The 12,218-nt window shown below is 54.5% G+C and overlaps 1 protein-coding gene across 3 annotated transcripts in view; it reads right to left on the bottom strand.

Moving 5' to 3' along the window:
• Positions 1 to 3,137, bottom strand: part of VIPR1 (vasoactive intestinal peptide receptor 1) — a 28,817-nt gene extending 25,680 nt beyond the window's left edge. The window contains exon 1 of one of the 3 annotated variants that reach the window (XM_040994301.1): positions 2,976 to 3,137. In XM_040994301.1, the coding sequence (XP_040850235.1) occupies positions 2,976 to 3,053 (78 nt within the window). In that variant the 5' untranslated portion in view covers positions 3,054 to 3,137. Of the gene's footprint in view, positions 1 to 2,971 lie in introns of all 3 variants that reach the window. The other 2 variants (XM_040994302.1, XM_040994299.1) reach the window with 2 other exon arrangements.
• Between the last annotated feature and the right edge of the window lie 9,081 nt (positions 3,138 to 12,218).

Below are 12,218 nucleotides of genomic sequence, written 5' to 3'. Positions count from 1 at the left end.
TCTCTGCCAAGACTTGCTGCCTGCCCAGGCCTGGAGTTGCCACCCCAGGAAGGGATGACCTGCCACTCGGTACATACTGCACTCTGCCTCCCTCCCTGTTCCTACAAAGCTCTCAGATGTCCTGCATGGAAGACTAGTTTCATTTCCCAGGGACACTGGTGCTTAGAATGGGGGTCGGGGAGATGATACCTCCGTCAGGAGGGTGGAGCTAGCTCCATTCCAGCTCTTCCTCCCCTCCTCCCTCACACACTGGGAAAACTGAGGCTCTTCCACAGAGACGTAAGATGTTTCCCAGGTCAAAGGACTGCGGTTATCATCGTGTTTTCTGCATTCTTGTCCCCTCCACCCCCTGGCCCATGGAGACCCCACAAACCTCAGGGAAAAGTTGAGACTCAGGACAGGTGGATGGGAGTGTAGAAACTTCCAGAAGCAGCTCCCTCACCCAGCACAATCCCCTGAGAACCCCGTACAGGCCTCACAGGTCTCCTGCTAGATGCCAAGGCGGGGAGTCCCTGGGCAGCTGGGGACCACCTTCTGGCTAGGGTGCCCATGGCACAGGGTGGCTGCAGGAGTAAGTGCCCAGCAGCTTGCCTCTAGGGGGAGCCAGAGAAGCCAACCCCAGGCCATCCCACATGCTGAGGGCAGCTTCCTCTGTCCAGGGTCCAACCTGCAGGAAGCTGTTTCACCACCCTGGGAGGGGGATGGTTGGCCCTCTCGGCCAACTTTTCAGGGAGCTGTCCCTCTTTGTCCAGGGAATCCTCCCTGACTGCTCCTCTCAGAGACTGCTGTCCTGGTTTTAGGGGGCTGAACTCCTGGCTCTTCCTCCTCATAGAGGGGTCTCCATTAACTTGACAGGCTCCTGGGGCAGGGCCTGAGTCTCCTTCTCCTTGGCGGACACCTCCCCCACATCAGTCACACACTGGGCATGTCGCGCTATTGGCTCTGCCATGGGGTGAGGAGCTTCTGTGGTTGCTGTGGGGGTGGGAGGCAGGGGTAGTGGCAGCCTGGCAGTGGCCTTGGGGCAGACTTCCTCCTCTGAGACACTGGAGGTTTTCTTTTCTTTTCTTTTCTTTTCTTTTTGCTTCCCTGTTCAGAGATTTCTCCAGCCCAGGCTGAGGCCAAAGCACCATAAACAGGTGTGATAAGGCCTTGGGCCTTCAACCTGAACTTTGCAGCTGCCATTTTATGACTCTGATAACATCCCCCCCCCCCCTCCAGCCCTCACCCCTCAGGGTACTGTTAGCAGGCATGCCTGGTGTCTATCTAAGAGACAGCAAGTGGTGGCTTTCGGGGACAAAGGAGTAACAGGGAGAGTGGGGAGCTCCTTGCTCTAGTCTGTCCTTACTGGGTCCTGGTGGACTCCTTTTTCCCCACCCTGTGGGCCTAGCTGTGGACTGGGCCACGTGGGACATGAGTGGATAAGAGACCCCAAGCCTACATCCCATGGGCTGATCAGAATCTCTCTATCTAGGTGCTGGTTAGGGCTAAAGGGTGGAGTCAGAGAGGGGGAGGAGGGCTGAGTGGGCTGAAGCAATCAAAGAAGGCTGTCTGGAGGAGGAGACAGAGTTGGACACTAAATCAGTAATATGTGTAAAGACATGGGAGGAAAGAGTGAGGCTGAAGCCATCTCAGGTGGAGGGCAAGGTGGCCTAGCTGAAACCACCTTGCTCCAGGGATGGGGTACCCCTGGCTCAGCTGAGGAGAGCTGGGGCTGAGGGTGAGGACAGCCACAGTGTTGGCAAGGTCTGGGGACTTCGTGGGGCTGCAAGTGGGGTCAGAGCAGTGGCCTGGGGGTGCTGGCATAAGGGCTGGGTCTCATGAACCCCCATGAGAGGACAGCAGGCTCTGAGGACAGTTTTCTGAGCCCATGTGCACGAGATACTGAAGCAGAGGGTGTGGCCCTGGTGGGGGCAGCAGTGAAGGAAGGCATCTGGGGACACACCTGGAATCAGGGGTGGTTTGGGTCATGCCTGAAGAGTAACTCCAGATTCCACAAGGCCTTGGTACGCATATAAAGGAGAAAGATATCTCTCCGTCCAGGTCTGACCGGTGGGGGTCAGGGTCCAAGGTTCTGACGTCAGTCTCTTGCCCCATTTGTTCAACTGTAGAATGGGCTTGAGTAGACTCGCTATCTCTGGAGGGCTTTCCTGCACTCAGAGTGACCGATCCATGCATCTCCTGCCTCAAGCAGGGTTGGCCCTGCGACCCAGGTGTGTGCCATCCCCAGATGCACACCAGTGTTACCTACACCTGGGACACACAGGCACGCATGGGCCCAGGGAATAAATACACAGACACATGTGGGGAGCAAGGGGGAGGCCACCCGCTGTGGCTCTTGTCTGTCTGCCCAGCTTCTCTCCCTCCCCCCATGCACTAGGGTACACTCCTGGCAAACACCACAAGCAACCCACCTGACTGCCTGCCACCTTCCAACCCTGGCTCCTGTGCCTGGCTGCTCTGCGCAGTGGGAGGGCGTAGGGAGAGGTCTTCCCTTCACCGCCTGCTCCCGAGGGTCCCCTGGCCGGCTTCACCTCCACACAGGCACACAACGCCCTCTCCTCACCCCGCCTCGATTCTGCACACAGGCACAGCACACCACAATCACCTTCATCATCTCCCTCGTACTCACAGTCTATCAGATCTTACGCTCAGTCGACCCCAGTCCCTGTCTTGCAGCCACCGGCCTTGCAGTCGCATGCAAGCAGGCAGCCACTACCCGGAAAGCCAAGCCTAGGGGCCGGCACGCTCCCCTCCTCGCTGGCCCCTCCACCGATGGCCCGGAGGTGTGAGCTCCAGTCTGTGCTGGAAGGGGTTGGGGCGACCACGATCCCAGCCTCTCGGGTCTAAATCCGGCCCGGCAAGGAAGAGAGGAGGCGAGACGGGGCGCCCGGTGTCTGTTCTTCCCAGGACCCAGACGCGCGCACAGATGGCCCGGCTCCCGCCGCCCCCACACCCCCTAGGCTGCCGGGACTCACCGTGGGCCCGAGGGCGCAGGCGAGGGCCCCTGCCAGCACGCACAGCCAGCGGGTGGGCGGCGGGCTCTGGGGGCCCATGGTCCGCCCTGAGCCCGCGGCGGGCGGCCCCGTGCGGGCAATGGGCCAGCGGACGGTGCAGCGCGCGGGTGACGGCCAGGAACCCTCCGAGTGGCGCGGGCACCGTGGCCCTAGCGCTAAGAGGCTCGCGGGGCTGGGGGCGGGCCCCGGGGGCTCGTCTGACGGGTGACGGGCGCAGCCAATGGATGGCACGGGGGCGGAGCCGCCGTGCAGGTATTGGGCGAGGTCGGCCCCTCGGGTGGGGAGTCCCCAGCTCTTCACCCGCGAGTCCCACGCGTCTGTCTTCCGTCGTGAAGCGTGCACGAGCCCTCGCCCTTCGAGCTCGTCTCCGGGAGTCTCGGTCTTCCACCACGCCCTGTCCTTCCCTGCTCGGTGCACGATGTTCCCAGGATCCTGGTCGCGCTTCCCAAGCTTCGCACGCCCCCTTAGCCGCACCCCAGGGCGTTGCGGGTTTACTCTCAGAGCCACCTCCTCCAGGGTGCCTCCCCGCCGGTTTCTCTTCAGCGCTTCGGAGAGTTCGCGTGCCTGCAGGTTGCCGGAGGGGCAATGCCACCACCTTTCCAGGCAGCGGCTGCGACCCGCTTTGGGCTGGATTCTGGTAGCAATCGAGAGTAGGGTGGGGCGCATTGTTTCGAGGCATTTTTCAGCAGCCCCCCAATGTATCCGTCGGTCCCAAGAGGCTTGGCCAAGGGGAGCGAATAAAGCCCAACTCCGGTTCCTCCGTGCCGCCTGCGCTCCGGGGCGAGCCGGCGGGGTGCGCGCTCACCCACGGTTGCGCGGCCCTCCATGCCCGGAGGGTCAGCTCCCCGGAGGCCCGCGAGTCCGCGCCCTCGCGTGTTACGGCGCGGACAGGCGCCTCCCGAGGGAGGCTGGGCCGAAGTTCCAGCGCCCTCGCGCGGGGAGGGGAGGTCCGGCTCGTAGCTCGCAGCTGGTGCGCCCTGACTCAGCAGTGGTCCCCAGACTTCGAAAGGGAGGCTGCAGGAAGGCTGGGGTGGGTCAAGGAGCCAGAATCCACTTGCCCTTGTGACCCCCCAGCACGTGACTGCTTGGCAGGGGGAGAGACTGTAAATGCCACCAGTGGGACTAGATTGCCAGTCTGGGCACAGCCAGGGTGCCCGGCCATGCCCTTGCCATCCTCTCCCAGGAAGGGAGGTGAGACTGGACAGAGAAGCTTCCTTGGAATCTACACTTCTTGGCTCTTTTGGAACTGTTCTCTTGGGGCATCACCCTTCCTTACCTCTCAAAGGGTACGCAAAGCACTCCCCAAAGAGGCAGAAAAAAGAAACAGCAAAGGATTTTCAACCAAGGCTAACTGTGATGATGGTGTTTCAACAGATGGTTGTCCCACGTCCTGTCCCGTGTACTGAAACTTTGGCCTGGAGGGACGGGGGTAGGACTCAACCACTGGTCTGCTCTTGAGAAGTCCTGAGGAATCCGATGAAGAAAACCTTCCTTTTGCTCACCTGGGTGGCTCGGGACGGCTTCTGGGAAGAGGAGCGCTGTTAAGAGCAGAGGGAGGGAGCAAGGCTAAAAATAACAGAAGCTGAGGTGGGACAGAGTGGGAGGCTGGCTGTTCCTTGGCATCTCCGTCTCCCCTCCCCCTGCCTGAAGCCCTAGTCCCTCTGCTGGCTGTCTTTGCCTCCCCAGTGCTGGCTCGGGAGGAGCCCCCACTTGCCTCCTGATCTGATTAGCCACGCGCTGCTGGCATCCAGTCCTTCATGGATCACTGGAACCTGTCTCCAGTGTCCATCTCAAGCATCACCCCCCTCACTTTCCTTCCAGATTCCAGGACTGCAGGGGTGTGAGGATGCTGGAGGTGGGAGAGAGAGAGAGACAGAGAGAGAGAGAAAGAGAGAGTCACTTGCTCTTCCCCGTGACAACAGGCTCAGTGGGAAGAGAATCTGCAGTTACTCACTTGGAGCCTGTCTGGCTTCCTGCCTGCCGCTTCCCTGTGGTGGGTACCACCCTAGCCTCCTCCAGCCCTGCAGCCAGCTCTCAGAGTTGTACACTCAAGGCTATCTCCAAGGCTCTGGGCTCAGGAGCTCAGGGGAGGGTGCCGCAGGGGGCTGGGAAGAGCATCTGAGGACCACAGAATAGCCCTGACTGGTGTGGCAGGACCAGGCTGCACCAGGGCACGAGGAGGAAACAGCATGAGCTGGAGATCATGGCTCCAGGACTCCCCTGTCTGGATGAAGGGTGGGTTTCTGAGTTAAAGGGACCTCCATTCGCCCATAGGTCAAGTGCAGCTGGCAGTTCCAGGGATCTGAAGCACTCACTGCCTTCTGAGGTTCTGCATCTTAACTCCAAGCAGAGGTTTGGCAGGAGGGACCTGGGCAGGTATTTAAAGAAATGCTCCCTTCGAGCCTTTGTTGCAGTATGCAGTGAATATCATTCACGCTTCCTTCATGGGTTACTCCCTGTGATGGAGGCTTGGGGTGGAACTGTGACTTAAACTCCAGTCTGCGTGAGCAGGAGATTGGGGAAGTCTTCTGGTGGTGCTGCTGCTGTACCCAGGAAGAAATCCAAGTTTGCTGTAGCCTTGTTAGCTCAGGTCCTCCAGTGAGTGGGTACTACATCGGGGTAACAAGTAAATAAATCCATTGGATGGCGGGGGCAAGGGGCTCTGAAAAGATACAGGAAGAAAAAGTGGGAGTGGGTGGAAAGAACTTCAGATTGGGTCTGAGCCCACCCAATCAATTCCTAGACACCCCACTGTGTGCAGAATGGGCTGAGGTGGGCATGGCCGTGGCTCCAGCTGTGGCCCAGCATGGAGGCAATGTGCTGGAGGGTGGCTGCTGAGGTCTGAGAAATGAAAGGGAGAGCTTCTGCTCCAGGGAATAGAGGGAGACCAGGTGCAGGTTCTACCCTCAGGAACTCCCAGTCCGAGTACAGAGAAGGAATCCTTTGCTCTAAAATCATAAGGCTCAGTTCAGTGCAGGGAGTCAGCAGTACGGCAGCAGGTAGCTTAGCTTCCGGGAGGTGTAGCAGAGAATCCTGGTACAATGAAACTGGGAGACCCTGGAGGGAATGCACTGCTCCCCTTGTTTCATTCTCTGATAGCACCCGTAATCTCTGGCCAAATGCTTACTGTAGTGTGTGTGTGTAGTGTATGTGTGTGTGTGAGTACCTTGTGTGTGTCCAGCAGAGCCAGTGAGCATGTGTCCTTGTGTTTGGGCATGAATCTATACAGATACCTTGGTTTCCAGCAGGGGTCTGAGAGCAGGCTTGGTCAGGGTGAGTTCGGATGAGATAGACTGAAGGGCAGCTTCTGAGTTGTTAGGGACAGAGGACAGTACCCAGGACCACAGCCAGCACCAGGTCAACATTGTGGGGACCCACGGAACCCCAGCAGGGGTTCTGGGAAAGCTCAGACAAACTCCTCATGGGATCTCAAAGTGCTTATGTCTACCTCGGATCCCATGGATCCCAGCTCCGTGTTTGTGAATTGTTGGGAAGTTATCCCTGGATAATAAATTCTGAAACAGGGAAATAATGTAGGTAGAGCAAAAACAGATATGGAGTTTTCCTAAAACAATTGATGCCAAGAGATCAAAGTGGCTGTTAAAAAGTTAGGAGTATTCACTGGGGGAGATGGGGAAAAGAAATACTAATATAACTTCCAAACAACCAGAGGGGGAAGAAAAAAAAAAAAACAAGAAAACTTCACCGTTCCAAAGATCGCATGTGTGGGAGGATTAAACACAACAATACATGATAAATTGAAGCATTAAATCAAATGCCAGGAATAATGACAAGCATTAATCATCAGAGTCAGCATAAATGACTGGGCCTTTATGAGGGGGAAAAAAGCACCAAGAGGGTAGGTAGGTAATTCATGTTATGACATTCAATCTAGCAGGAAGATATAATAACCCCCCAACTATCGCTGCAGCTAATGAGATGGCTTCAAGATATAGAAAAAGGAGGTGCTGCCGTCCTTCCCTGCCCCTCCCTTTAGTGCACTTACACTGTACGCTTTCACACCTCCCCGACTTGGCCTAGGCCACACCTTTTGCCAGGAATGCCTTCCTCTACATAGCCCTGGGAGCTCAGTCGGGCACCTGCTCTAGCAAGACTCCGGGAACTCTGCTGGGAGTCAGGCCCAGAATGGGTGTCAGCGGAGGCTGGGTGAGCAGGAGGGATGTGGAAGACCCTGCTTGGATCTGTCACTGACTCTAGGCCTTGGCCAACATCCACGGTCGTCACAGGCTGATCTCTAACCCTGATCGATCTAGACTGGTCCCTGGGCCACAGTAACCCATGAGTCCAGGCTGATAGCTGACTGATTGTAGGCCTTATTATTTATTAAAAGGCACAATGATGAGGTAGGGTAAGAACGAGAGAGAGAGAGAGAGAGAGAGAGAGAGCTCTCCCATCTGCTTGTTTATTCCCTGAATGCTCACAGCAGCTCAGACTGGGCCACGCTGAAGTCAGGAGCTGCAAATTCCATTGTAAGTTTCCCACGTGGCTAGCAGGGTCCCCAGTACTCGGGCTATCCCTTGCTACCTCCCAGGCACATCCAGCAGGAAGCTGGATGAGAAACAAAGATGGGATTTTATCCCAGGCATTCTGATATGGGATGTGGGTATCTCAAATGGTGGCTTAAGTGGCAGTGCCACGATGCCCATCCTCTGACAATCTGTGACCCTGATTGCAGCCCAGCTCCCACTGTCTAGTGTGCGAAGTGAGAGAGTCTGTATAAGCTCCCAACAGCCAGTCATGAGTATCTGGGCCCCTGAGGTTCCCTCCAGGTTTGGAATCTTTGGGCACCTTGGGAGACAGTTCCCACAATTGCTCTTTTTGAGCCATTCCTCCCTTCTCTAGCTTCCCAACCTCATGGACGCTGCTTATTTGATAAAGAACTTCTGGGACAGGAGCTGAGGGCGGAGAGGAACTGGCCAGGCCAGCCAACACCTGTTTGCACAGATCTAGGTAAAAATAGCCTTGGCTAGGTGAGCCTCTCCCACTTCCTCCTCTCCTGGATCTTGCCCAGACCAAATCTCCTGCCAACTCTTCTTACTGCTAGGCCTTCTTTTTCCTGGGATGGGACTGGATACTGATGAACAGGAATATAGTCCCTGACAACTACAGAAGCTCTTCCACAGCCCAGGTGAACCTGCTACCTGCTGCTGCTGCGGGAAGCCATCCTGGCTTAGCTGCTGCCTTCTGTTAATCCCATGGTGCCCTGAGATATAATATTATATATCTCCCCTTTGAGTATTGACCTGTCTCATGCCTTGTATGGGGAGGAAGGGGCAAGAAGAAGCCCAGAACTCACTCTGGGAACCTCAGGCCAACAGGAGAAACCAGGATGGCATTTTAGGAATGAGGTAGGGTGTGGATGGGAGCTGCAGATTTGGTTTAACTTCTCTGGGTGGTGTGGATCAGAAGAGGGGTGCAGTGCAATGGCGTGTTGAAGGGAACTGAGGGTGGAGCAGGACCCCTTGTGACAGAGCAAGAAAGGGCATGAGATTAGGGAGATCCACAGAGCCAGCAAAGAGGCCAACACCAAGGTCCTGGACCCTTAACAAGTTGCTAATCCTGCTCAACCAACTACTCCCCAAAGCAGACTCTTCCACTCTACTGCCCCTGAACAATTTGGAGAATAGAGAGTGAAGACTTGCATATTAAAACTCTGTCTGGGACCCGGTGCAGCAGCCTAGTGGCTAAAATCCTTGCCTTGCATGTGCTGTGTTCCCATATGCATGCCAGTTCTATCCTGGCAGTCCCGCTTCCCATCCAGCTGCCTGCTTTTGGCATGGGAAAGCAGTTGAGGATGGGCCAAAGCCTTGGGACCCTGTATCCATGTGGGAGAACCAGAGGAGGCTCCTGGCTTCAGATCGGCGCAGCTCCAGCCATTGCAGCTGCTTGGGGAGTAAATCATCGAAGGGAAGATCCTCTTCTTTGTCTCTCTTTCTCTCTGTATATCTGACTTTCCAATAAAAAAAAAATAAATCTTTTTTAAAAAAATACTCTGTTTCATGTGACAGTAAAGCCAGCATATGCCAGCTTTAGCAAAGAAAGGATTTGTGTCTCAGAAATTGGAAAGTCCACGAGTAGGCTGACTTTTGGAACAGTGGTATTCTTTCTCTGTGGGGAGGGTCTTCGGCCAGCTTTCTGCATCTTCTATCCACTTTCCACATGGAAGAAATGCTAGGTTCTGTGTGTCATTGCAGCAGCAGCGATGGGATAGGTCTCCATTGATTTCTTCCTTTGTGGGACTGGGGAGTCATCTCCATGTGAAATCTACTGGCAGGAGGGCTTAGCCGCTGGAAGCCCGAGATGCTGGGGTGGCGGCATTGCAGGAGTGCACGTAGCTGAGGAAGGAACTTGGGTCTGACAGCTCCTTGTTCACCTGTGGCTGCAGCCGACCTGCTGCAGGACAGCTGGCCCACGGGACAGCCGGGACTGACTTGTGTCACAAGTCCCCTTTGGTGCACCGTGCAATTCTCCTTCTGCCTTGGTGACCAGCACGAGCTTCCTTTCTGTGCATGCCGCAGGCCCGCCTCCCAGGCGGTGGCAAGCCTCTATGTCTCTCTGTGCAGTGACAACTGCAGTCTACAGTGTTGTGAACTTGGAACCAGCACTGGCTGGAACCGTCTGACCCGGGCACAGGATGTGTTCCTCCCAGTGACCTCTAGATCATTATAATGTCACTGTAAAAAAAAATGATCATGGCAGGCACACCCACTCCCTTCATGTTCCTGATACCAGGACACTTCCTATATTTCCTAAAAATGGAACAGAAATGGGCAGTGTTGGAAACCTGGCCCAAACCCTGCTCCCTTCTGAATATTCTATTGGGCTCCGCCTAGGACATCACCCAACTGTGCACAGGAGGGTCTGAAGCGAGGAGCTAACCTTTTGATGGGACTGACTTGGTTGGAGGCTTCTTTCTGTACAGAGGGCTTTTCCACCACTGGGGTGGCTTTCCCTTGGTGAGGGGTTTGGGGCCTTTTATGTGCTTTCAGCTGTTTGTTCTTGTGTTTACATTTGTGTTGTGCTGTGAATAAATCTTGCTCTGTTATACTTCTTTATGCCCCGAACTTTGAATTGTCTTATGTGCAGTCCTCCACAGTAAAGGTGGATTTCTTCCAACCGCCATGAGAAGTTGCGTTCCATGCTGCTGCTTCAGCTCCTGGTGACTGCCTGGCAGCCTCTGCTTTCATTTCCTGGGCATCATCCCTGTGCACAGGTCTGTCTCTAAATTAACCTCTTTCTTAAAAAATTTTTTTAATGAATCATTTCAGAGAGAGAGGAGAGAGAGAGATTCCATCTGCTGCTTTACGCCCTAAATGCCCACAAACAGCCAGGACTGGGCCAAGTCAAAGCTAGGAGCCAGGGACTTCGCTGGGTGTCCCACACAGGTGGCAGGAACGCTACCACCAGAGTCATCAGAAGTGGAGGCCAGGCTGGACCCCACGCCCTCTGCAGTGGGATGCTGGCTCCCCAAGTGAGGTTTTGACCACTTGCCTAAGAGCTCATCCTTCTTTCTTTCTTTTTTTTTTTTTTTTAAAGATGTATGTATTTTGCTTGAAAGAATTACAAAGAGACAGAGAAAGATTTTCCAACCACTGTTTCATTTCCCACATGGCTGCAACGACCACAGAGGTGGGTTAATATGAAGCTGGATGCTAGGAACTTCTTCCAGATCTCCCATGTGGATGCAGGGGCCCAAGGACGGGGACCATCTTTTCTGCTGCTTTCCTAAGGCATTCACAGGCAGCTGGATTAGAAGTAGTGGAGCAGCGTGGACTACAATTGGCATCCATACGAGATGCTGATGTAGGAGGGAGGGTTAATATGCAATGCCACGGTGCTGGGCCCTCCCCTCTCCACTTCCACTAGTCAGATTAGGGTCTAGGCTAACAGCCTCATTAGGATTTGATTATCCTGTGAAGACTCTTTTCCTTTCCTTTCCTTCTTCTTTTTTTTTTTTTTTAAAGAGAGATTTATTTTTTTTTTATTGGAAAGTCAGATTTACAGAGAGAAGGAGATACAGAAAGAAAGATCTTCTGTTCACTGGTTCAGTCCCCAAATGGCCACAATGGCCGGAACCGAGCCCATCAGAAGCCAGGAGCCAGGAGCTCCTTCTGTGTCTCTCAGGCGTCGGCACAGGGTCCCAAGGCTTTCAGACATCCTCTACTGCTTTCCCAGGTTACAGGCAGAGGGCTTGGATAGAAAGTGGAGCAGCTGAGACATGAGCTGGCACCCATATGGGATCCTGACACATGCAAAGTGAGGAGTTAGCCACTGGGGTATCATGCCAGGCCTGGACCTATTTTCATACGATGTCACATTCTGACATTCTGGAAGTCGGGATTGTAATAGAGAAGTTTCTGAGAGACAACATTCAAGCCATAATAACTATCTAAGGTCGTGTAACAGCTTCCTATAAAGCCTGTTGTTTCCAAGGCCCATAATTCCAGAGTGATGCATCTCAGCTTCAGTTTTCCTGGAGACAGAACCTGATAGGAAGAATCTGAGTCTGGGTTGTTTATTGGGAGATGACCCTAGGGGCTGGGGGTGGGGAGGGTGGGAGTGGCTAGAGTACTATCAAGGCCTCTGCTTCAGGGTTGGGCCTCAACCCAGCAAGGAACTCAGAAGCCCAAAAGGCAAGTTGGAAGCTACTGGAAAATGAGCTCTTAGACATGTCCTGGCTACAGCCTCCCTTCCCCCAAACCCCATGCTCCAGCTGATTCTGTGACTTCACAAATAGCCCCTAGACTGGCAAAGGAAGAGCTCTATATGCTTTCTCATATTTTTTTTAAAAAAGGTTTATGAATCTATTTGCAAGGCACAAACACACACAGAGGTTCAGAAATAGGGAGAGGTAGAGACAGACTTTTATCCAACTATTCATTTCTTAATTGTCTACAACACCCTGGGATGGGCCAGGTTGCTGCTGGAGGCAGGAACACCATCTGGATTTCCCACATGGATGGCAGGAGCCCAAGTACCTGGATCAGCTTCTCCCAGCTTCTCAGGTGCACTAGCAGGGAGCTGGATTGCAGGCACAGTGGTGGGAACTTGAACCATCTCATATAGGATGCCCGTGTTGGAAGTGGCACCTTAACCTGCCACACCACAATACGTGCCTCCCTAAGTGATCTTGAGGTGGGGCTCAGAGTTTGCTGAGAACAATCCATCACCACTGTGACTGCA

Source organism: Ochotona curzoniae, unplaced genomic scaffold (genome assembly GCF_017591425.1).
Source record: "Ochotona curzoniae isolate NIBS_2020 unplaced genomic scaffold, NIBS_Ocur_1.0 contig_908, whole genome shotgun sequence".
NCBI classification, from domain to species: Eukaryota; Metazoa; Chordata; class Mammalia; order Lagomorpha; family Ochotonidae; genus Ochotona; species Ochotona curzoniae.
The sequence above is the reverse complement of the archived record's forward strand: the minus strand, read 5'-3'. Positions and strand labels throughout refer to the sequence as shown.